Source organism: Lontra canadensis, unplaced genomic scaffold (genome assembly GCF_010015895.1).
Source record: "Lontra canadensis isolate GAN:19392208 unplaced genomic scaffold, GSC_riverotter_1.0 scaffold24, whole genome shotgun sequence".
Taxonomy (NCBI): Eukaryota; Metazoa; Chordata; class Mammalia; order Carnivora; family Mustelidae; genus Lontra; species Lontra canadensis.
In genome coordinates, this window is record NW_022631018.1 from 14,852,554 (window position 1) to 14,879,437 (window position 26,884).

The window sequence follows — 26,884 nt, forward strand, 5'->3', positions numbered from 1 at the left end:
GTAGTTACCGTATGCATATCCTCTGACTTCACTAGACAGTGAGGTGGTCTCTGCTCTCTTAAGTTTACTTTTTTAAAATGTAGTATTTAACTTCATTATTAAAATATAGTATTTAATATAGTATTAAATATAGTATTAACTTCAGGTCTAAGTAATTATATAACATAGGACAGAAGCCACACAAACACACACCAGGAAGAATACACGTAATGTTAAAAGCCAAGCGTTCAGATTTATACAAGTGTTACTGGTATCCATAGTGCACAGGCTTACGTGTAATAGAATGAGATCCTGTAGGTGGGCCGACATTTCAGGTTGTTCCATACTCGACAGGTGAGGTCACGGAAACCCGGAAGTCTAGCAGGTGTCTTACTTGAAGTCCAGGACTAAGTTGGTGACATGGGCAAGATTATGGAAACCACAAATCCTTGCTCCAGGCCCGGTGTCCTGCTCCTTACACACCCTTCTGCCTTTCTAGAGTTGAAATCTTCATGGAGAAGGAATGCGTTAGATTAACTCTGGGAGATCTTTGTAAATCCAAGAGTCGAATGAAGCTGCTAAAGATACGAGATTGGATGTTTTGAATACATTTACACCAGATACATCAAAAACCGCATTGTCAGAACTGATTTAGGCACAGTTTAATTTATCAGGCTCAGATTTGTCTTGATCCTCTCCTTACTAATGACCTCATGTTTACTCAAATGCAAACCCATCCGATGCCCGTCATAGCTGTGCCTCCCAAGAAAATCTGTACCTGTTTGCTGACGCCCCATGTATCATGGGAGGGCAAGCCTTACTTCATGTGCAAGTTAATTTAAGATATTTTATCAGTTCAGAGTTCCTAATAAGTTGGTGTTCATGGCAGCAGATAAATTACTACGATCTTTGTGACACTTCTAAAAGTAAATTTGCTTAGTTTATCAATATTTGCCATAACACGAAATTCTCTCTTAGGACTCAGATCCCTTGTGATTACTTAGGGAAAACTAGTGTCTCTTCATGAAAGCATCAACATTTGAAGAAATCCCTTTTAAGATTCTGTCAGCAATGCAAAATATATTGAAATCTTCCTTTCTGCTTAGTTCTTACTTGGCAGGTGGAAGCTTTCTTTTCAAAGGCAACACCGTCCAAGTACAGAATAGGCTGTATGGGGGTGTATGCAAAGGTGCTTATAAGGATACCGGAGTTCTTGAAGATTCAGTTTCTCCGGGAGTTTGTAACAGGGCAAGAAAGGGCAGAAAATCACATATAAATCGCTACATTCTATTGGTGATTCATCTAATCTTATTTTCTATCTAATTAGAGAGTTTAGTGGTTAATGTAACCATTTACATTATTAACATGAGAAAACCAACAAATGGATTTAGGTAATTTCCGGGTCTCCATGTGGGCCCAGAACGATGGGCCGCGAGTCTTCCCCGGCTTCATCCGCCGCCCGACACGCGCCCCAGATAAACCCGTAGTCTAACCAAAAGCCGAGTTCTTTTTGCTTTACCTACGGAGTCTCGGCACCCCTCGCCCAGTTCCCACTTCTCACCTGTTACTCTGGATTCTCTCTTCAGTAAAAATCTTAAGCCACTGCTATTAAGAACCTCTTGACCCTCTAAAATTACATTGTACTACTGGGCTGCGTTCCTTGTGTGTAGTCTAGTTCTTAAGCAGCCTGGCCCCCTAAGTGGGGTCCCCCCCATTGTGCAGTAGCAGCCATCTCCAGCCTAGGCAGCATCATAAGTGGAGACGTGTTTTCCTTCAGTATTTCCACACGTTCTCTAAAGTTCGGGGTTGTTAAGGTCCTGCAGGTCAACTTGTATAACATGTTGGCACTTTGATGGCCCTAAACCTGAGAAGGCGGTGAGCAGAGGACAGATTCCTGACGCGTTCTTGGGCCGGAGGCAGTCTGGGTACCACACATCGGGTTTGGTGTAACTGTGCCAGAATGGGGTGCAAGACCGAGTGGAGGGGATAGTTCATACCCGCCCCGACAGCCATCAGAGCCCTTAGGAACTGCAGGTTTCATTCCTCTGTTTAATCACAGTGCCAGCCGTTTAAATAAAATGATACCTAAGAGATACCTACGGTAGCGAGATAGTAGAATGCGCGTCTATGGGAGGGTACAAAACTTGGCCAGCCTGGTATACATCCGAGCAAAGCTTCCCAGCCTGTGCACCACAGATGGGTTACAGAGGACCCGAGCCTTGGAGCTTCTGGGCCAGCCAGGTCTGGCCTCAAGCAGCTCGTCCGCCGATGCTGCTCACGCCCGACAAATTTCATTTTTCATCGTACTGGGAAGTGTTGAGAAGCACTGTATTAAAGACAGCAAGGATTTTTAGAGTTTAGTTTTATGCTACGCACCAGCAAGAATAAGAAGGAGCAGAGTACTTTCTTGCTATGATTTCTTGTCCACAAAGCACAGAGGGAAAAAAGATGTCACAATCTATTACATTTTTTTGTATATGCACTGAATTAAGACCTTCTAACAGATAATGGCTGTCTGCTTCTGCGGGGGAAAAACATTGCCTTTTTTGAATGGGAACTCTGAGCTATAGGTAAATAGTTTCTCTCTCCTCAGAGAATGAACTGTTAGAACGCAACCTTCTCTAACTGGACAAACAGCAAGCATCACTTGGGTTTTTCATATAAAATCTTTTCTCTCAAACCTCCTATTTGATTTTGTCATTGCTTCGGCCTGTGGATGCATCCGTGGAGCATAAACATAATGCCTGTCCTCAGTCTCGGAAACTAAGACTGATGGGAGATAAAAGCAGATGGATTTGGAATTTGTAAACAGAGAGGACCCGAGCAGTCAGCACCACGGGGCATTCTGGGTTTCGCAGCCCACGCAAGCTGAGAGAGCCGAGCCGTGAGATTGAGGGAAGAGAACCAAGGAGAGATCATTTGTAATTATTTCATTTCTCCTTGGCACAGAATGTTCGACTAAATCCCCTTTAGTGTTTAATGCATCGAGGAAGTGATTTCCAGGTGATTTTGATCCGCTCTAAGCCATTGATCTGCTTTGAAAAGACTTCCAGGTGATTCCGTACAACCTCCACATTTATTAATCACGAAGCTGATGGTTCTTCATATTCCACAGAAACTTGGTTATGCATCTGTGTCGAATTATTATTTATTTTTTAACAAGACTGGATGTTTGGTTGCCCCGATGTGTCCTTATCCAAGACTAGGTTTGGGGAAATCCTTTCTGTAAAGTGATATGTCTCTGACGACTGTTGATACTTTTTAATGGATAAGTTGTATTTGTCAGTCATGCTTGGTAAAATGACATTTCAGGATGTCCGGAGAGCAAAAGTAATTGATGGGAGAAGGTGGACACCATTTAAAAACTGGCTCAAAAAATACGAAGTATTTATGTTTTGTTGTTTTATTCAGTAGAAATTATTGCATATTGACAGTGTCACTGAGCTGATTAGAGTGTTCTTTTTCTGAACTTTCCTGTGTTGTCTCGAGGAGCACACACCATTGTGATAACTTGTAATTCAGCCATTAAACTCTCCACGTTGACTAAATGATCGATTACACTTATTGAATGTGTACAGTATGTAAAGTTCCGCATTCAGTATCTCTAATTCTCAAAGCAACCACATCAGATACTACTGTTATTTACCTCTGTTTCATAGACAAACTTGAGAGACAGAGAAATCAACAGCATGCCCAAGGTCTCCCAGTGAGTAAGGGCGAAGCTGGAACTGACGTTTGCATTCTCTGACTCACTCCCATTGTGTGACCCTTTGGCTCTCACCTGCCTCCCAGGCAGTGTGCTGCCTCACCCCGCCTCTCACAGTCATCCCTTAGTCTGACCTCATTGCTTCCTTTATTATTGTACTGTTTTTTTAAAAAAGCTGATTTATAAAACAAATAGGATGACAACCTGTTCTGATTTGCCCCGGACTTCCCAGTTACAGAACTTTGAAGTCCTGCGTCCTGGGAAACCACCTCGTTCTGGGCAGACTGGGACTCATGGTCACGTTTACTGTATTCCTTCCTCCAACCCTACCCTGAGTCTTGGTTCATTCCTTGTCCCTCAACCCTTGGCATCTTAGAATTGAGATAGGAGACTAGAGAACAAGGTGCAGATCGGGATTTTTAAAAAATACACTTTTTGGTATTAAAGAACAATGTTTTTTAAAAACTTCTGTCTCCATTCGCTTCCAAATAGCCTTGTCAAAATGTAGAGAAATGGTACATGCTCTCATGTTTCCATGAATAATTTCCGATGCACATAATGCGTATAGAGAGGAGTAATAAAATATGCTCCCCACACAGACGGGAGTAGTAGGAAAGAAATGGACTATAGACACACATTCGTATTCTCTTCAATACTATTATGTTTTATTTGAAGTTTTTATAAGAATTTATGTAGTATGTTAATAAAAGAGGTTTACTAAATACTTTTAAAAGACGTTTCAGCATTTTAAGAATTGAATTTGGTTCTGTTTTTAATATGATAATATTCATATATTAAAACTGTGCATATTTTTAAAAATGAATAGAGCGGGACATTGATATTTTCATTCAACCAAAACAGCAGACTCTCTGGTATATACTTCTCAGTGTGGCAAGATGGGAGAGGGAAGAGGCGGGTGTTTTTGAAAGAGAAGGAAGAAGGCTGAAAAGCCAGAAGCCTGAAGAAAAAAAAGACCAAAGCAGGGAGTGGTGATCAGAAGAAAGGGAAGTAGACAGACTCTTTCTCGATGTTTCTGACTGGTTTCAGTCCTCAGGACCTGTTGCCATCTGTGCAAATTAGGTTTGATTTTTAAGTTCCAGTTAGCAGAGGAGCATAAGGAAGATGCACAATAATCTGAATTTAGGTAAAATAAAATAACTTCTATTTTTGAAAGTTTCAAAAATCTATTTAGGGTTCGTTCACCTTCCTGTAGACCTGTAAAGGACAGACTTGCTTCACTGAAGTTTCTACAGTACACGAGACGTGTACTGAGCACTTAGTTCAGCCAGTACTGTCCCCAAGGACTTAGGTCTTTTCTCATGTTTCCTTCCGTGAGCGTGACTTCCTTAATTATATTGGGTTTCTCATGTATAAGACTTTGGATAATGTGACAAAATATACTATCACATTTTGTATGATTGATAACTGTTTATATCCTTATATGGAGTTCTGTTTTGAAATTGATAGTGACTTCAGAGTTCAGGTAAGCGCTGTCATATGTCATCACATGAAGGAGAATAAGTCCCCACTCCTTAAATAAGCTAATTGTCATTTCTCCTGCTAATACATTTTTCACATGTTTCTTGTCTATGTGTTTCTTGTGTGAACCGTTAGGTTATACCTAGATGACCGAACAAGCTTAGGAGCCTTGTCTGTATAAGACTATAAGGTCACAACTTAGACCTCATGTGTATCTCTGTGTGATGATAATCATAAGTTTGGGTTCAGATTGGGAGGAGAAGATCAGTTATTGTTGCTATTTTTAATTGCACTGATTTTGCACAAACTCCTCCCCCCCCCATACATTTTATAATTTTCACTTGAGGCAAATAATCTTGCTACTCAGTTAAATCTTTAAAATTCTCTTTGGTGTTTTTGAATTAATGGGTTCAAAGAGATTCCAGTTTTATAATATTTGTGTTATATATTTTCATTAACTGTTGAATGTTTGACTTTGATATTCTTTTTCTTTTTATGTTTAAAAGGGTTGGTATTTCTTTATTACAAAGATCTTCAAAAGAGGATATCGCCTTACCTTACAAAATAAGATTTAGGTTTGATTTACAACAACCACCAAAAAACATTTCTGTAAGTGAATATTTTATAATAGCAATAGATTCCCAAGAGCAATTGTTGAAAACCATCTGTATATATCTAGAAGAAGACGCTCGTCTCTTTGGGATTGTTTAGATCACAAAATGTAATAAGCAAAAAAAAAAAAAAAAAAAAAAGGATTGCTGTTTGCTTTGAAGTTATTTAGGTTTTAGTTCTCGGAGCTTACACAATAATGGCTCTTACTCCCATTGGTTTAAAAATCAATAATTTTATCATCATGAAGTATTTGATACAACAGATTTCTTTTTACACATGAGTTAGGAAGCTATAGGGTTTGTAAGTGCTGCGAGTTCTATTAACTACAGCTACGTCCTCTTTCCAAAATATCTTACTCAGCATTCCATAATTTTTCAAAACAGTATTTTCCTATTTTTGAAAACTATAAAACAAATTGTCATTTTTCTTACTACACAGTTGGAGAATTTGATGCTGGATAAAGATGGCCACATAAAAATTACAGATTTTGGACTTTGCAAAGAAGGGATCACAGATGCAGCCACCATGAAGACATTCTGTGGCACACCAGAGTATCTGGCACCAGAGGTAGGCTATGCTTGCATTTGTAGGAGAAAACTAATATGGCCATATGGTTTGCAAAGCAAACCATTTAGCATTAAAAAACGTGCTATCTACTACTTTTTCTTAATTTTAATTCCTGTACAGTTAACATACAGTGTTACAGCAATTTCAGGTGTATAATAGAATGATTCAGCATCTCGTATATTACTCAGTGCTCATTCTGATAAGTGGATTTTTACAAATCCCCATCACCTATTTCTCCCACGGCACCCCCCACCCCCGATCCACCTCCCCTCTGGTGACCATCAGTGTGTTCTCTAGAGTTAAGAGTCCGTTTCTTGGTTTATCTCTTTTTTCCCCTTCGCTCGTTGTTTTGTTGCTTCAGTTCCACCAACATGAATCACATCTACTTTGCTCTCACTTGTTTAGCATGGGATTATAGAGCAAGAATATGTAGCAATTAAATTTTATGAGCACAAAGTCCTAACTTCAGTAGAGTAAGTCAGTTTTTATTTTTTGGCCACATATATTTTATTTCTTGATGATGCCCATTTTGATTCATTTATTAAAATCAAATAATTGCGCAGTATCTGCAGGAGTGTTTGCAGTTTTATAAGGCATCTTGAATTTTCCTCTGAAACAAAGAAATAATGACAATTGACATCCGCAGTGTTGTGAGCTTCCATACTTTATTATTGGAAAGTATTTTATAGGGAAAGTTAATGAAAAAACAGTAGCTACGTCTTGGAATTCATGCCAAGGTGACGTGGACCTCCCCATGCCGAGGGTTCCATAATCATTCGTTAATTTGTGTTCAGCGAATATTATCATGTGTCTGCCGTGTGTCGGGCCTTTGCGCGGGTGAGGTGGCTACAGGAGCACGACACAAAAGACCCCGCTCTCTGGAGCAAAACAATGTGAAGAAGTAAATGCCCTCATGTCATCTAATGGATATGAGGGCCGGGGAGAAAAATAAAGCTGGATAAAGGGAAGGATGTGGTGTGGTGGCTATTTTAGATAGAGTTCAGATTACTCTGGCCTTGTAACAAAGGACTCCAAATCCCAGTGGTAAAAAACAAGCATTTTATGTGCTCTCTGGTTCAGAGTCGGGGGGATGGCAGGGATGGCTTATCTCTGCCTCACAGCACGTGGGGCCTCAGCCAGACGGACTGCACAGCGGCGGGGTGACTGTGGCTGGAGGCTGGGTGGGGAGGCATCCTCACCCATCCTCTGACAGTCGATGCCCCCGCCTACTGCTCCCCTCACAGGCACCTGGAGCCTTGACCTAGAGCCTCAGCCTCGCCCTGTGGTCCAGACTTCCCCGGCCTCGGGTTCCACAGCGAATGTCTTAGTTAGTGAGTCAAAAGGTGCTTCCTCTTGTTTTGTTTTGTTTTCTTTTGTTAGGTTTTTGTTGTTGTTGTTCACCTAGTAAACCATTAAGAAATGTTTCATTAGTTTTTTGCAAATTCCTTTTCATAGGATATTTTTAATAATTTTATCAGAGTACAGGCCACCCTCCCTAACCTTCAGCAGTGGTTTTTGTTATGTTCACAGTGGCATGTGACTGTCACCACTGTCTAGTTCCAGAGTACTGTCATCACTCTGACAACAAAACCTGCACCATTATCTCCTCTTCCCCCGCAGGCAGCCATGATCCACTTTCCGCCTCTGTAGAGGTACTCTTCTGGACACTTCGTGTCAGTGGAGTCCTGTAATAGGGAGCCAGTTGTGTCTGGCTTCTTTCACGTAGTAGGTTTTCAAGATTCATCGATGTTTTTAGCATTTTCTTGGTACCGCATTCCTTTTAATGGCCAAGTAATATTCAGTTAAATGGATAAGCCACAATTTGTGTGTCCATTCAGCCATCAATGGACGTTTGCTTTGCTTCCAGTTTGGGGCTATGATGCTGCTGCAAACACTCGTGCATGTATCTCCTCTTATGGCCTGGTTCCAGAAACCACCCACCGTCTCTGTCATAGGCTTCCTATGACTTCTGTCACAGCCGACACCAGTTGAAGGGGTAGTGACGCCGATCCCCGCTTCCCCGTTGCAGAAGACCCTGGGAGACAGGAGATAACTTCTGTACTGTCTTTGGGAGATACTGTCTTCTCCGGACAGGATGCGTGGGGAAGTGATGGTCGAGCAGACAGCCGGATGCTGAGGAGGAGGCAGCTGTTACGGAAGTGGAGAGGACCAACTTTCCAGACGCAGAGAGCAGCTAGTTGAAAACCCTGGGGCAGGAATGAGCCCAGTTCCTCCCTCAAACTCTAAGAAAGTTGGTGTGGCTGGAGCCAAATTGGGAGGCATTGATCTTCGATGGATGGATAGTAGCTTCTCGAACATCTGCTATGCATGCGTGCTGCATGTTTGCAGTGACCTTTTGCGATAGCATCCCTGATGGTTCTTTTAAAGGTGAGGGGACGGAGGATCAGAACTTCTTTGTAATGGAGTCTGTACACCGCAGGGAGTTGTCAGAGAGAGGATCCATCTTATAAAGGCCACTCTTCCTTTTTTAACTACAGATATTACACCTCCAAAAGCTACAATTTCAAGACCGCTTATAGGTGTAAATAATTGTCATTTTTAAGGTGAATGCTTTACAAATGCTCAAAAGGAAAAGGTAATTAAAAGAAATTAAGAATTAGGAATACATCGAGAACCCTAGCATTCTCTGTACCTGTAGTAACTCATATCAGTTTGTTAATATAAAGGTTTTTTCAATTAGATAGTAAATATACATTTCAAGAATGTTGTGTTATTATAAAGAAGAGCTAATAATTTGAAATACAGTACATTTCTAAATATTATTTTCTTGAAGGCTGCCAATAATATTATTTTCTGTTATAAAATCTGGAAGTTTAAGATCCTCCCATTTTTGTGGTGAATTAAGTAAAATTTTCAGAACCCTGTTCCTTATTTATTCAAATATGAGATCATATTTTCTAGAATAGGGTTGTTTTTGTGAATGTCATGAAAAACAAATCCTTTGTTTCTCTGGAGTTCGAGTAACCCCTGCGATCCCTAGGCCACAGATGCTGCCATCCTGTATTGAGAATAACAGAATTAGTTGTGTCACAATTAGGGGAAATTATTTCTGAAGAAGATAAACACATCTCATTTCATTGAGAAGCAGATGATCTAAGAGGCAAAGATACTGTTTTACATGCTTAATGTCATCAGCTGAAGAACAAAACCAAGAGTTTCATAAAGAAAAGTACAGTTGTTTCTAAAGCGAAATTTTACAATTCCCAAGACATTATCAATTCTTTTTAAAAACAAGTAAGAAACATTTTTGCGTATCTTTTTTTTTTTTTTTTTTTTTTTTTTAATATCACAGACGTCTGGTCTGTAACAGCAATTTCTGTACCCATGGCTGGTGTGTGTTGATCCATAATTACAGTCTCAACCCGTCTTTTTTCCATCACTGTTGTTACCATTTGGGGATGACAATTCCTGAAACAGCTAACTTCTCATGCAATTTAAATTCTTCCATTTTAAGTATTTGTGTCAATCATGGCGTTTTTGTTAAATAGGGTAATTTTGAATGTGTTTACTCTTACTTTTAAGACAAAAAATTTTAAGCCCTTTCCTCCGGTCTCCAATACAGACTGTTTCACTGGAGAACACTCTTGTTCACTCAAGAGATACTTACAGAGTATTTATTTTGAAGGTCATGCATTGTGTTAGGGGCTGGGAATACAAAGATAGTAAGAAATGGTTTTTGTCCTCAAGCAGCTTGCTGTTTGCTAGGGTGATAAGAGACAGAAAACAATCATTACTGTGCAAGAAAATAATTGCTTTCCTGGAGTTGTGCCCAGGCTCGTGGAGGAGAAGGAAGGGTGTGTCAGCCTGCAGGAAGGGTCCAGTGGCCTTGAACGGGGAGCAGGAAGACAGGAGGCTGGACGCAGGGATGGGGACTAAAATGCAAAAGGAGTTTAGCTTTGATCTCTTGCATAAAGGAAAGTCACTTTGGAATTGAGAACAAGGCAATAATGTGATTAGACAAACATGATCAGAGTCAGAGGGGTGGGCAAGAGCCTTTCAGATGGTGTCTCTCACTTTTCTTGAACCTTGAAATTTCTAGCACATTCCATCATCAATGCCAGACTTTTCTCCGTGGTATGTAAGTCATAATTGCTTATCAAACCTGGGAGTCCATTCCTGATTACTGCTTCTCTTGTGAGTGGCTCCTTGTCAGTGTTGTCTCTTTCTACACAAGACTTGTTTACACCTTGTGGAGAGAGCTCAGGGCCTCCTTAGAGATCAGGTCAAAAACCGATTGTTAACTGTCGGACATGTCAGACTCATAGCTGGTGTTAAAGACAAATTTTAAGTAAACTTAAGTTTCTTTTTGTGGCAGAGAACCCCGGAAAAGATGACTCTTACAGTATAAAAATGCCATTTATTGGAAAAAGAGTATTTACAAGTATTTGTTCTCTTATCTCTTTGGTGAAGAATTAGGGATATTTATTGGTAAAGGACAAAAAAAATCATGTCTTTTTTTTTTTTTTGAGAGGTTGGAGAGACACAGTGCCAGCAGGCATATAAAGTATGCATTTAGTGTCCCTCCATCTCTAAAAATGCATTCGAATCTGTGGTTTTAAATGAACATGTTTCTGCTCTTTCTTACGTTAGAAAGAAAGAAACCTTTACCTGCCGTACATTATGGACATTAAGATATTTTGAGGGGATTTTTGTTTTTGAAATCTCTACTGTCTTTTCCACCTAGAAATTATAAAAGAAATTGGAAATCACATATAAAATCTTACTGTTAAATTTTATTATTTGATTTGGCTCTCATTGGATCCAAACCATTTTATGCAGTGCTAATTATTTAGTCTCAGCTTTGCTCTTGAGTTAGCAGTACCTGATCAACTTTCCAACTGTAAAACAGTTTGAAAATCAAATGTAGCTTACATGCAAGACCCAACAAAATTAAAAGTGTTAAGTACGTTTTGGCAGTTCACTTTTATTATGCCCAGTCCTCAAATGTACCAGCAGATAATCATCTGAATGTTAGTTATTTTTCACATGCTTATGTGATCACACAAAAAGTACATGCTAAAAAGAAGCAGATGGTGACAGATGGGGAAGGTTGAATAAGGTGGTTTTGGAAACCTAGAGAAATGCACTTCTGTAATAGTGTAAAAATAAAAATTATTTGATAATCAAGTTAGAACTAACAAAAAGATTGCAGAAAAATGGCTTGACTATTGGAAAATGCATGGTCCTGAGTTGTGGTTGCTATTCAGAAAAAAATATATATATACAGAATTTGATTTCACGTAAGTGTAAAATATTTTTTTCCAGTGCCTAAAGATGCATTGTTTGATGTGTTCTTCATTTTCAGATCCTCGTTCTTAGAAAACAGTCACTCGCTGTCATTTTATTCAGCTGGCTTTTGAAGCCTACTACCTTTATTATCTTCCTTAGAACATGTAACTTGAAAATATCTGAAATTTTTGCTGACGACTTTGAGAAAAAGATTTGCTCGAAGTTCTCTTGATGCTGTAGAGGGAGTAACACACATGGACATTAAATTTCATACAAATTTAAAGCCAGAGACATACAATTCCTTCTTTAGAATGAGCTGGGAGCATCCACAAATTCAGGGTAATGGTAGTTGCTGGCACCCAGTAGTGTAAATGGGGTGGGGAGAGCATTTAGAATCCAACTTGATTAAGATGTATGACATGGAATTGTATGTATTTATCTTAAATACAACAAAGAAGAGATAATGTAAAAGACATCATTTCCTGGGCTCTGTCAATATTTTCTTTAAAGATTTTTATTTAGTTGCCAGAGAGAAAGAGAGATCACAAGGAGGCAATGAGGCAGGCAGAGGCAGAGAGAGAAACAGGCTCCCCGCTGAGAAAGGAGCCCGATGTGGAACTCGATCCCAGGACCCTGAGATCATGACCTGAGCCGAAGGCAGCCACTTAATGGACTGAGCCACCCAGGCATCCCTGTCAATATTTTCTTTAGATCTTTAGAGAAATGAATGAGTCCAAGGGTAACATGTATTTGCACATTTAATCTGTAGGTAAAAATAGGAGCTGTGTGTCACAGTTCACTTAGCCCTCAGACAAAATTCTCCCGCTGTCTAACAGATTGTGAAACTAAGTCTTCAAATGCCTAAGCATTTTGTAAAAACAGAAAGTTTTAGTAACCCTTTTAAAACTGGGTACATCCCTCATATTTTATTTGTTAATAATTCATGTAACACATGACCTCTTAAACGCTTTTTGAAAACCTTTATCCTCCTGAATGGCTCTGAGAAGGATCCATCAATAGTAAGAGGGAAATTAAGTGAAGGAACACGGTGATTAGTTCAGGTAGAGGTTGCCCACTCACATATGAGGAGATTGAAGGGCCTTTAACTGCCATGAGTTGGCTTACTATTTATACTATTTTGGGGTAATAGTAAAAATCATCCCACTTTCTCCCAAAATTGGATATTACTTAAATATGAGTGAAAATAATATTTCTAGTTCAACCTTGACCATCTCTTGGTGTCACTCAGTTGTGGCTCCTCCTTCCTTAGAGGTCCATCCGTTCCTGCAGCCGCTAGTTTTCACCGAAAGTTCTTTTCAGTGTTGTTTGGTCTTTTGACTTTAACAGTAGGAATATTCGCATTCAGTGCTTTGGAATGATTCTAGGTTAAGCACAAAATTTAATTTGAAATTCTCTGGAGCATGAGAACAGAGACAAAACTCACGGTTGCTGGGCGCACACTAGTGACGATAACCTGTAGTATTTCACAATAGCTATTTGGACACAGGTGATAAAGGCCCAGTTTCTTGAAATCCCTTGATGGCTGTTGCTCCAGGGCAAAAGGGAAGTTGAGAACTCTGGGAAAATGTGCTCCTTCAGTGCAAACGGCGTTCACACTCTCAGTCTCTTAAGAGTTAATGAGCACTTGAGAACCGGGTATAAAAGAAGTATCTATGAAGAAAATACCAAGAAACCATGGAATTCATAATTGTCATGATATACAGACTTCTAAAGCTGCAGTACATTTTAGAATCTGGATTGCAAGACTTAACAGATCTTTTTTTTTTTTTTAAGCAGATTCCTAGGGTATGAAGAATAAGGATTTCCATAAATGATAAAGTATAGAAACGTATGTTTATATAGAAAACACACGCATATCCGTTACCTGAAATACAAGGTTACCAGGAAGAAAATTCTTTTTTGAATTAGTGGTAAATTGGTTCATCCAAGTTCGCAGTTTACTTTCACAACATAGGTGTGCAGACAGTTTGTTTGGATGTTTAATTTTTTCCCCCATCTGTTCTGTCTGGATTATTGATTGAGCAGCAAGCCACTCCGGGGCAGACATCCCCTCCTTATAATTGCTTGCCTTGGGTGCATTGTGTGGCCGGGCAGCCAAGCCGAGGGAGGTGTTCCTTCAACCTTCCAGCAAATTCTAGTTGGTAAAAGAACACGGGAGTAAAGATAGTTTTTGAAAGTGCCCATGCGCCAAATAAATATTTACACTGGGAATTTTAACTGATGGTATCATTTTAAAATTCATAGTTTATTATTTAACATCATCCTTGAAATAAGTAACCACTCAAGAGCCACTCATGCCGATTTTTGTTCAACTACCCTGGCTGTTTTGTACAGCACCTACATCGGCTATTACCAAATATTAACCAGATGTTACCAGAATATTTAATGGTAATGGATACCTGCTGTGACCTCCTTGAAACTGCTTTTATTACATCAGAAAGTGAAGCAGTCTCTGGCTTCTGGTAGAAAAATGGAAACTAAGCCTCGTTTCCCAGCATTTGGGTGCCGTTTGGATATCGACTTAATGTGACCTCTTATCATTGTTGAATATTTACATTACCTCTGGTGTTCCAAATCACCTCTTGTCCTTTCTGTCTGTCTTTTGCATTAAATATAGTCACAGAGTAGATCTACATCTGTGATGACCGAGACAGTAGGGCACACAGGAAATCCCGAATGTCCACTTTAGCTTTGAAACCTTGAGTTCAGTTGAAAATATGAGTAACAGTGATTTTGTGGAAAAGAGACACTTTCTTTAGGCTAATCCTTCAGGAGAAGTCTTTCAGTGGATTATATTTCTCTAGGAGCAGGTTTTGATCTGCGTTTATATCCAGATTATATGATAAGGCAGGTGGTAATGGAGTTGAAACGCACTTTGCCATCATTGTGCCTCTGCCTTACCAATAATCCCACCTTTTGGATCTGCCCTTCTGGGGCTTTTTTAGGGGAAATTAGGCTTTTTTCGGGGAAAAAAATCATCAGAGGTAGGCAGAAGGGATTGCAGCTCTTAGTTTAAGGAATGTAAATTTTATATGTTACTGTAATTGGGGAAAAATACATGCTTTGAGTAAGGGAGGAAAATTATCTTTAGAAAATAATACAAAAGAAGCTGTGGATTTTCATTTCACTCTGGAGTTTCTAGAGCCTTTGGACGTATTGTGTTTCAAGATAATTTAGGGGGAGAGGAGTGATGTCTGAAGAATGGTAACATGTTTTATATTCTGTATCCTCATGTAGAATATTATAATCACGTTTCTTTTTATTTCTTATATATTTCCTCTTCCAGCTGTTTAGAGGTGGGAGTTGAACAGAAATCTTTCTTTTTAATTGAGAACAAAGACTCTTAGATTAAGAGGGCTGGCTGCGTTTTTAGGGTTTTTTCTCCTCAACATTGCTGGACTTCACATGTCGATAAGATATAATATATCACATCAGATTTGTTCAGTTCAAAGTAATACAGCAAACAGTCCTAATTGTAGCATGATGTATCTATATATTCATTAAAACGCGTATGACGCATATGTTCGGAAGCAAAACCATTTATTTTGAGAATCAGTGTTGATTTTACAAAGCGAAATGAAAAATTTATTTTATCAAACATACTTTTTTACAATGCAGTTTTATTTTTCAGTTGCTTATTTCTCTTCAAAAATAAAACCCTTTTTTTATGTACTCACTTTCCTTTCTGGCAGCAAACCAGGTATTTAAACAAAAATAAAGGATTGCCAGTTTTGCCAGCTGGGGATGAGAACCCGGCTGGTGAAATGTGGGTTCGGGAAGCAGTTAATCCAGCTTTTATGCTTTTTATGGTTTTATGAAAAAAGAGGTTAAAAACCACATTTGGCTCTTTTTCGCATGTGCCACTGTTTTGTTGGTGTTGTAGGAATTGAGTAAAAGGTTACTTAGATTTTAAAATTGTTTGTCATTAGGTGAAATCCTCGATCTATTAGATTCAGGCCCACAAACAGTACGTTCTACTAATTGGACAGGAGATAGATTCTCGAATAATCGAAAGTCCCTGGTATTTAAAAATCATACATACAGCGTTTCCTTTCACTGAAGTAATAAGTACACACGCCGAATTCTTTCTGCTGTTTTAGGTTATTTCTTGTTTTCTGTTTGTTTTTATATTACTCATTTCGTACAAGTAGAAATTTGAAATATTTTTAGCCAAAGATGAAAACTAGAATTTGTTGTTCTTCCCCAAAATATTTTGCTTAGTTTGTTACTCTACAAAAGATTTTTTGGAAGAACATAGGAACTGGACTTGTGTTCGTATCTTGCAGATCCTGTGTTGCCTTGGAACTGGGATAAAACTGAATTAAAAATCTTCTCATAACATTTGAAAGACACTGAAATAACTGCTAAGTAATGTAGTTTTTCTCAAACTTACATTCTCCATGCATATAAATACCCTGTCTACCAAGTGTCTTTTCATAGTATTGATAGGTAATCGAAATTTAACTGTCAAACATACCATGTGCAATTCTATGACATTATTAGTAAATTTTAAATAAAAGTCACATGTGCATCATCTCCAATAACTGATTTACTTAACTCTAAGAAAGTTTGGAACATGTGCACCACTTTGTTCTGTGTGAAATTCTTACGTAATCAGTTATAAGATTTTTTATTTGGTAAATTTCATGGGTGTGGTTTTCTTGCTCTATCTATCCCAAAGCCAGGAGAATCAGATAAAGTAGGCTTTAAGATTATTCAGATATAGTAATTTAAAATAAAATACTGAAAGATTCTGGGACACCTGGGTGGCTCAGTCAGTTAAGCATCTGCCTTCGGCTCAGGTCCTGATCTCAGGAACGTGGGGTCAAGTCCTGGGTGGGGCTCCATGCTCAGTGGGGAGCCTGCTTGAGAGTCTCTCTCTCCGTCTGCTTCTGCCCCAATCCCCACTTGTGCTCTCTTTCTCTGTCTCTCAAATAAATAAATAAAATATTAAAAATATAGGAAGATCTAAATAAATGAAAAAAATTGCATTGGCTAAGGAACATACCTAATAAAAAGGGAAAAATCAACATTTTCCTGGGACAAATGATGAAATATTATGCCCCAATTTGAATAGGTCGCTCTAACATAGTCTTACTGATACTGCCGTGTCCTTTCTTTCTAAATTTGTTTTGCATGAGATGTATTTTGGGAAATAAATTTAAGGGCACATGCCAGAGAGATATTACACCGTGATTTTTGTTGTTTGTGTTTAACAGAAATTTTATTGTGAGGTACTAATAAAGCTTTGGACACACCCCAAATAGTAAATCTTTATATTTGCTTTGTGGACTATTTCCTTAAAGAGTATAAACACGTAGGGCCCTCCAGAAGTTTCCAGCTCGACTGTCCTGCTCGCTGCGCCCTGAACCTGTCTATATGACTCTGTGTACATGACTCCTGTCCTTACAGTTTGACCCGAGTTCCTTAGTGCTTCTCCATGGCTCCTTATACACTCGATCAGCAGGACTTAACCTCCCAAGTTACTTGAAGTCCATGTAGTGGACCTACAGTGAAAAATAAGTAGGCCTATGAGAAAACATGCGAATACGCAAACCATTTTCGCTTGAGCCTTCGTTGTCATTCGCTTGGAATATGCTGCGTGGCCTGACCCTTTTCTCCTACACTGGCCACTTCAAGATGAGGATTGAACAGATATTTCCTGTATCCAGTGTGACTCATATCTTTTGTGGGATGCTTTCTGGTTTAAATGTCAAGGTGTCAGGATAGCCCACCTAGGCTTTGCAAGTTAGGATTCACTTTGATATAAGAATAGTACATTTTGTGAAGACTGCTCTAAAAGTTCGTGTGTAATAATGCATTTGTTCACTGGTTTCCCTCTTAGGTGTTAGAAGACAACGACTATGGCCGAGCGGTGGATTGGTGGGGCCTGGGGGTTGTCATGTATGAGATGATGTGTGGGAGGCTACCTTTCTACAACCAGGATCATGAGAAACTTTTTGAACTAATACTAATGGAAGACATTAAATTTCCTCGAACACTCTCTTCAGATGCAAAATCACTGCTTTCAGGGCTCTTGATAAAGGATCCAAATAAACGGTAAGCCACAAGTAACACTTGATGGGTTCCGGACGAATGTGGGTAGAGGCTGTGATACAGAGATTAATTCAAATATAACTAACTCCAAGAACAGTGTATTTGGTGTAGACATCTTCCCACTGAAATACTGACTTATTTTTAACTGCATAATACAGAACATTGTAAAAATTTCTTCAACTCTTTCTTAACTTGGAAATTTTATGCAGATTTTACCAAACAAGGATTTTCAGAGGTTTTCTTAACCATATTGTGAGTGAACAATTTCTTAATTGCCCTGGTACTTGCTATTATGGGGATAGAAGTATCCCTTTTTTTTCCCCTTTCAGTCTCTGGGCCTTTTTATTTATGCTAATTTACAGAATAAAAAAGATAGAACCAGCTCTTTACTCTCCTCCCATGCCAACCTGGATTAACAATCAGACTGCTTTTTGTTTGTTTGCCATTTGAAGATACACTTCTCTGTGTACTGCCAGAGAGGGTTAAGGGCAAAATACCTTTACATACTTTGTATTTCTTTTGTAGCTACAGCTGTGACCTGAAGCATCCTACAGCCCTTTGCTTAATTAATCAGTGAGCTTAGTGTTCTCTGTTCATGTTTCTATATTCATTTACACATATAATTTGTAAGTCATATATGGAATGATTATTATTGTAAAAACGTCCCTTAATCTCTTTTATACATGTGTATGGCCATCCTTTCCTGTAGATGAGTAGGCATGCCAGCATTGCTCTAAAAATCACTTCGATATTAAACATCTTGAGGATAGATTTCAAGATTTTATTGTCCAATCTTCCCTCCCATAATGTGTTTTTGCACAGTTCTGGTTTTTTTTGTTTTTGTTTTTTTGTTTTTTGTTTTTTTCTGCTCATTATGTAATTGTTGACAGACTGAATTAATGAAAGAAGGAATAAATGAATCCTAAAATGTGGGTTTTGTTTACATTAGCAATGGTTTCCATCACACATTTGTAGCCTCTAAACTTTATGAGGGGCATGATTTTACCCTTCAGCAGAAATAAGCAAACATAGTAAAAGAGACACCATCCATTTGCCTCTTGAAGACCCTTTCAAAAATGTGTTTTATGATCCTAGTAATGGGAAGCTTACCTCGTGTTTGTAGAGTGGTTTTAAGTGTTCTTTTTTAGGGCATTTGCATATCTGTGGTCCCCTTTGCTGTTTCTCTCGCCTTGTAGAGTTGATAGGTAGGTTTCTCATTGACATTTGACTGAGGGCAAAACTGAGGCCTGGAGACAGTTAAGTAATTTATGCTCCAGAAAATTCCTGTAGAATAGGAGTAATCAACTTTCTTGATGCCCACTTGGTATTTCTGTTGTATCTTATTTGCAATGCAGCCCCTTCTCAGTGGGTTCAGGTTTTGAAATGTGTTCTACTGAGTGTGATTATTTCACAATTCATGTAACAGACAGCACTTGGTAATAGATGATCTTTAAGCAGAGCTAGGATTTCCATTTTATCTGCTTGATTTTTAGTTCTAATATTTGGCTTGGATTTCAAGGGCAATGAATTTTTAGCCTATCCTTTTGTGACTCCTCCAGGTAACTCTGACAGCCCTTGCCTTTATGCCCCCCCCATAAGTAGCTGGTGGAACAACCTTGCATTTGTGGTTCTCATGTCTGTGTCTCATTCATTTTTCCTGTTCGCTGCCCCCGCCTCCCACCCTGGGATAGCACATAGTGGATACTTAGTAATTGTTGAATAAGTAGGTAAATTTCTAGATTGTTAGTGGGCTGATATGTAGGACAACTGAAGGTTTGTCCATCCAGACGTTGGTATTATCTAAAGGGAAGACAGGGTGTTTGCAATGATTCGCTGTTTTCATTTAAGGTAGATAAGCAAGCGCCTCCACTATTGCATTAAAGTATCGGGAATGGGGCGCCTGGGTGGCTCAGTGGGTTAAGGACTCTGCCTTCAGCTCGGGTCATGATCCCGGGGTCCTGGGATGGAGCCCCGCATTGGGCTCTCTGCTTGGCAGGGAGTCTGCTTTCCTCCTCTCTGCCTTCCTCTCTGCCTACTTGTGATCTCTGTCTGTCAAATGAATAAATAAAATACTTTTTAAAAATAAAGTATCGGGAATGCGAGGATGAGTGAAACAAAGTTCTGCTGTCGCTGTTCATAGAATAATGTAGGACACAGAATGCGTACTTACAGCTCAGCTCTACCTACAAGTGCATGTTGGAGTTATTAGCTCTGTCTAGGGGGCTAGGTGGGTTGGAGTCCACAAGGGTTGTTCATGTAGAGAAATTGCCATGAAAAGGAACCTAGAATTGTGAATGAACATGGCATTTGACAAGTTCAGCGACTAGTGTGTAGAGTATGAGTTGGGTAATGTTGGGAGATAAAGCTGAAATGGTAGATTGCAAAGACCTTCTGCTTCTTAGAGAATATTTACCCTTTATTTGGAGGGGGATGAAAAACCACCGAATTATGAAGTAAGAGATGGTGTAATCGGATTTGTGCTATGAAAGATAATACCAGCAGCTTCGTCATGGATGGATTAGAACAGGGAAGGGCCAGGGACAGGTAGGCAGAGCCGTTGAAAACGTGTGTGGGATTGTCCAGAGAAGAGATGGGGTCCTTCCAGAGGCAGTGGTTGAGGAGCAATCAATCGGAATTTGTGGATAATTGAATAGAAATAATGAGGAAGTGGAAGGAGTTGGGGGTTCCTCTGTGTTTCCAGCTCAGGTGACTCTTGGAGAGTGGGGTGTTAATTAGCAGACAGGGAGCACAGGCAAAGGAGCTTGTGGGAAGGATGCTCATATTCACTTTGGCTGTACTGAGTCAGATCTGTGAGAAAACCTAGATGGAAATGTGAAGACAACAGCTCAAAACTGTACCAGTGCTTAATAGATACACAGTGGCTAGATATATGGTTTGGGGCCCTGTCGATGGCTCAGAGGCAGCTGGAGCCCTGAGAATAGTGGGGGAGTCTAGGACAAACGGAAGAAGGCCTAGGACAGTATCCTGGGAAACATCAGAATTCAAGAGGTAGAAAGAAGGGAAAGAGGCACTAAAGGACCCTGAAAAGTCTTTGGAAACATAGTAAGATGGCATTACGATGCACCTCATTATTTTTCCTCTTCAACAGTTTTAAATACTGATGAATTTTTCTGATATTCTTTACCATCAGTTCTACCAAAGGGTCAACTACCATTTTGTCTTTACTTCGTATCCTCCATCACTTTGCTCATTCTGTTGGTATCTCCTTTATCCTCCTATGCACAATCGAGAGGAAAAGCATGACCTTGCGCTGCATTCGGTAACACCAGGAAAATACGCATTCCACGATATTGCTAATAATGAAGAATCCAGAGTAGCTGAGGATTTAGCTTGGCATTCTGGTATTGGAGTTTACTATTCTTAGACATAAATATCTTAGTGCAAATCGTATTTTGATATTATTTTGAAGTCTTAAATTGTATATTAGGGAGTCATTGACATTGAAATTTTTGACAGTTTCACACTTGGAGAAAGCGCGTGTTAAAGAATCTCTCCCAGCTTCTAAAATGGCAGTCTAAGATTATATTCTTAGACTTCGCGTAGTACTCATGGCTGATACTTTAGTTTTTTATGTATTTGATAAATATAGATTAAATGCTGGCAATGTCCAAAGCCAAGCTATTGCAAGAGAACAGAGGGGTGACATAAAATGAGTAACTGAAGCTGGATAAAAACCTTCTATTTACAAAATGATGAAGGTTCTCTACTCCCAACTCCCACCTCCCCCACCATCTCCTGTGTCATTCAAAAGAAAAACAATAGTGGAAGGGTAAGAAAGTACAGCGAGCTTCTGAGTTTCCTCATGCGGACTACTTTGATGCATAACTTCTGAGATGTTAAATTCTCTTCAGAAACACTTATTTTGGTGGGTCTGCTTTTCCGGCTCTCTAAGTACAAGCTTGAAATGCTTTTTGGATCATCCAGTCCCGATCTCTACCCTCAAAAGAATTTGCAGCCCAGACGGGGAGGGACATATACCACTTGGAGTAGACGGAGAAAGAGTGAGGCCAGGGGGTGGAGCGCTGGCGTTAGCTGAATACAGACCCGCCAGTGCCTACAAACACCACTCGTACCATCTGGTCCAGCCTAGAAGTTCGCTGTCAGCCTTGTAGTTCATCCCCTGCGATCTGGGACAGGAGACCTAGACTGTGGGAACCATGGATTATCATCACAGATACTCAGATATCGGCTCATGGTTGTATTTTCCATTCTGACCATGTGTCAGGGAATCCTGGATTCTTCCTCTGTCATGTGTTCCTTATGCCTAATAATAACCAGCACCATTAGATTGTATTATCGTTTGTTTATGATGACCTGTTTGTGTTTCTTCCTACCCAGTGGTGTGTGGGAGTTGGCCTGAACCAACTCATAAGAGCCTGTTGTTATGTTCCAAGGATTTTGTGAGCTGGTTGTTTAATAGGGTCATGATTAAAAATCAAATTATATGAACTTACAAACCAAAACAAGGACATTAAAAACAAAGGTAATAAATACTCAAAATTCAGCACTCCTTAATAATTTTGTTACTTACGTTTTACCCTTCTTGGTGCTTTCGAGGTTGCTTTTAACTGTTGTGTCTGTATAGAAATACCAAACAAGGGTTTGTTTCTGTGCATGTCTTTCCACTTCTGTGTTGTGTGACAACAGGTTCCTAACTTGAAATTGGCCGTGGGGAGAGTATTTACATCACCAAAACTGGCAAACTTTGTAAGTCAGGGCTTGCTTTATTGTTTTGTTGATTGTTTAGATTTAAGAAACTAATAGAAAAGATATTAATAATGAAGATTACATTTTATTTTTATTTTATTTTTTTAGAGAGAGAGAGCAGGAGGGAGGGACAGAGAGAGAATTTTAAGCAGGCTCCATGCCCAGCACGGAGCCAGACACAGGCTCAGTCTCACAGCTCTGAGATCATGACCTGAGCTGAAATTAAGAGTCAGACTCTTAACTGACTGACTGAGCCACCCAGGCACCCCACACAGATTATATCTTATAAAGTTTGTTCTGTCTGTATCCATTCTATTGTGAATAGCACACAAAAATGAGGAAATAATCTTCCACGATTCATCAAAGAAGTCACTCATGTAACTGACAAGCAAGCGGAGGTCTGATGTGTATCTTTGTTTTATCAGTTTCAAATTAGTGTTCACCATAAACAAAAAGATCAGTCAGTATTCACCTTGGAGCTACTCCTAAGCCAGTTAGTGGCTTTTGAGTTCAGCAAAATTTAACAAATGTTATCTGTGACCATCACTTGGCTGATTTTAGAGTAAAGGGCATTCTGTATTTTACCATTCTTTATCAATTTTATGCCTCGCATCCTTTACGTCTGTAAAATTCATAACAAACATGTACATAATCTGCGTATGTGATATTACACATGTATCATTTTCCGCAGAGAACTGGCTGTTATGCCTTTACGGGCGCACACAGTTCCTAGCCGCTAACAAGACCAGAGAAAGCTTGCTTTTGTCAATCCAGATTTAAACAGATTGCCTTTCCTTTCTTTTCCTTGCTCTTTCCCCATTCTTTTTTTCTTCCTTTTCTCTCTTTCACTCCCTCCTTGCTTTCCATCTGTTGTTTTTTTTTTTTTTTAATTTAATTTGGTTTTGTTTTGTTTTTTTTTTTCTTTTCTCCTTCCTTCTTCCTAGTGACTAGTATGCGCTATGTGTTTGAAACCGAGGAAGCCAGAAAGTACCTGAATTTCATACCATGCCAGCTTTTCGTTAAGTAAGAGAACCTGGAAAGATGGGGGAGCATCTTTAAATTCGTAACATGTATTGCAGCTAGCAGAATAAATCATGTTGCAGTGGTATTTCATAGATTAGCAATGTCATTTCTGTGGAAATCCACTTGAGGTATGAAAATAGCCCCTGAGTTTCTATCTGTTAGCAATACCATACAAGTTGCTTTTTTAATTATTTAGTCATTTCAGAATTTATGGTGACAAGGATTCAGTTTGACCTGAGTCTTAACCAAAATAAATTTGGTTTATAGAATTGACTGTGGTAATTGCTACCATTTGTTGAGCTAGCTGCTTACTTCTGTTATTCCTAAGCCTCGCGGGGATCCACAGGGCTGGCATCATTGTCCCCCCTCTACAGAGGGGACACTGGGACTAAGGAGCTTGTTCCTTGTCACAAATCTTATAAGTTCCAAAGCTGGTTGCCTATTTCAGTTTTGACCCCAAACCTTGCACACTTTTCAGGTATGACATCGTCCTGAGGCTACTTCTTCTCCTCCTTCTTTTTTTTTTCCTTTTTCAAGATTCATTTATTTGAGAGACAAGAGTGCAAGGGTGGTGGAGGGCAAGGCAGAGGGAGAGGGAGAATTTCAAGCACACTCCCAACACGAAGCTCTGTCCCTAGACCCTGAGATTGTGACGTAATGTACCTGAGCCAAAAATCAAGAGTTGGTGCTCAACTGACTTATTAATAGCACGTTAGAGAAATCAGATCTGACAGCAAAAGTTTTTTATTGGTACAGCTCTTGAAATCAAGAACTATGTATGCCACAGAGAATTACATTTTGCGAACACTTTTTTGTTTCCTGTTGGGCTTATGTAAATGTCTTAATGCTTTCTCACTCTGGTGTCTATCTTTTAGCCTTGGCGGGGGCCCAGATGATGCAAAAGAAATTATGAGGCACAGTTTCTTCTCTGGAGTCAACTGGCAAGATGTATACGATAAAAAGGTAGGTTATTTTCATGGAACAATCTTTATATATTTTGGCAAAAATGAATTTATGGCCAAAAAAATTTTTTAAGTGAATAAAATTCAGTTCAGTGATGTAATGATAGTTTTCATTTTTACTCTACATATAATTGAATATAATATTGAAATTCTTTGGCCAAAAATTTATTGATAATTCTGACTCCCAAAATGCATCTTGAAATGTTATTCAGTATGGTCGGTTGATTTTTCTTTTATCACAGTAATGTTAGTTTGCTTCTCATTGTTTCCTTAACATTAGTAGGAGAAAAAAAAAGACCCCAATGTTATGTTATTCTTTAAGAAAACTAGCAAATGAATCAGAATGTTTTTCCTTGTCTTTATGTCTTTAATTTTAAAGTGAGCTCTACAAATTTATTCATACGAATCTTATTTGAAAAGGAATTAAAAAGCCCTTTAGTTTTCAATATTTAACAAAGAAATGGATATTTTTCTTATTTGGGGCTTTTCTGTTATTTGAAACTGAATTTTAATGCCCACAAAATGGATGCTACTAATTTTGTAACTTTATTGTGATCTGCTTATTGCTTGTTTTTAATACTGTAATTTTTGCTTAGGACAGGAAATTATTATATCTAGTCCTTTTTAATCTTTGTCTATTTTATTTCTTCTATTTCAGTTATTGCCTGTATAGGCACTGATTTTGATTTTTTGGTTTTCAAATGCTCATGTAAAATTTTTATGTAATGCCATATTTGCTTAGAATCTTTATCTAGTTCTTTGTGTCGTTAGTCCTTCTATTTCAATTTATTCCAGTTTTCCCTATTTTTCTCTGAAACATATACAGTCAACATTTAGGAAATATCTATTTTGTGCCAAATATTCTCTTCTATTAATCCGTAGGGTAAAGATAGAGTGATACCATATGACTTATGAGGAAGAACACAAGTACTGAATTTCTGCATTATGTTATGGGAATGGGGAGTATGGTGATTTTCTAAGCATTTCTTGTAAAATAGTTGCATGGTAATAAATACCTCTACTCGAACTCTAGACTCCCACCGGGTGCAAAGCACAGGGGTAGATGTTAGATCCTTCTCGACCCTTCTGAGAAGCACATGACCATTCTTAAACGTTTATTTTCTTCATGTAGATGACTAGACATCCACTTTATAACGCTGGTGATGTTCTTTGTGGGTTGTTTCCCTCTTTAGACCCTAATGGTGGGTATGTACTGTTTTTACCAAATCAGTTCACTACAAAAGACCCTCGTCAAAGAGAAGGATCAAAGTCTTCTTATGTCTCCCCAAAATAATACAGGGTCAGAGGTTTTCTTTGGTGTACAAAGCTATAGGCTGCAAACAAATACCCCTTTGCTGGACCCTCACCAAGCAAAATTCAAAAAAAAAAAAAAAAAAGAGGGAGAGAGAGAGAAGGAAGGAGAGAAAACCTTTCTTGAGGAGATAATTGTGAGGCACCAGTGTGTCACTGCTAACTTAAAGAAGAGGCAAAACATGGACTTTCTTCCATCCTGTCAGGAGACTAAGATATGCCACAAAGATTTCCTCGGCAGGGTTCAGCTCTCTGTGTTAAGTGGGATCACCTGGGGAAAGCTCTGGGAGATACACGTCCTGTCTCTGCTCCTTGGGGCTGGACATGCCTAGAGCCAAGGTGAAAGCAAGACACCCGCCAGCTCCTTTGAGGTGAATGGGATTGGCGGGGGCCAGCCAGCAGGGAGAAGGAGCTGCCACACATAGCTTTAGGTGATGTATTGTGGAGACAGTTCAAATTGTTATAATTGATAAACGTAGGTGCCACTTAATCTGAGAAGAGGTCTTAAGTGTCTTCCATAAAGAAACATAACCACGAAAGTTACAGTGTCCATAAATAGAATTCATCAGGGACCGAGCTCTACTGCGGGTTTACCTGGGTGGATATCAGATGAGGCACGGATGTTTCCAGCCATCTTCCCTGTTTGAGGGACAGTATAGCAGCGTGACAGCAGCGTCCGCACATTTTGAGTCTGTCTCTGGAAGACTGTGAAAACGTGATTGGGTTTGTCTGGGTTTGTATCACGAAGAAATAGGGGATTAATTATGGGAATGCTGTAATACTCTTTGGGAGTTTTGCTGTTTTGTAGGTTTATCATTACATAATCATTGGCCAGTTTTCTATATATTGTGGCAAAGCTAGAGATGACATATAGAGAAGCTAGTATCTTGAAGGGAAATCTAAATCTCTTCCTAGATTAAGTAAGAAAAGAAAAAGAATTAATCTTAATTGCGAATATCATGAAGAGCACAGGATTGAAGTGTGGAGATCTGTGCCCTAGATTTGCTTCTTCCTTCCTGTGGGGAAATGGACAAGCCATTTTACTCACATAAAATTATGATCTCTAAAATGCCTTCAGGCTTTAAGATTCTCTGGAGGATGTTTTAGAAGATGAATTTATCTGGATAAGTTTCTATATAAACTTCACACTCAGTTTGTTATCTTCTGCAAAAAGTCTGCTGGGATTTTG

General features: G+C 39.1%; 1 protein-coding gene across 4 annotated transcripts in view; it reads left to right on the forward strand.

The window, feature by feature from the left end:
* AKT3 (AKT serine/threonine kinase 3) overlaps positions 1 to 26,884 on the forward strand; it is a 295,963-nt gene that overhangs the window by 231,338 nt on the left and 37,741 nt on the right. For all 4 annotated transcript variants that reach the window (XM_032862896.1, XM_032862895.1, XM_032862898.1 and 1 more), the window contains 3 exons: positions 6,215 to 6,343; positions 17,460 to 17,674; positions 24,298 to 24,385. In XM_032862896.1, coding sequence (XP_032718787.1) covers positions 6,215 to 6,343; positions 17,460 to 17,674; positions 24,298 to 24,385 — 432 coding nt within the window. The remainder of the gene's footprint in view (positions 1 to 6,214; positions 6,344 to 17,459; positions 17,675 to 24,297; positions 24,386 to 26,884) is intronic.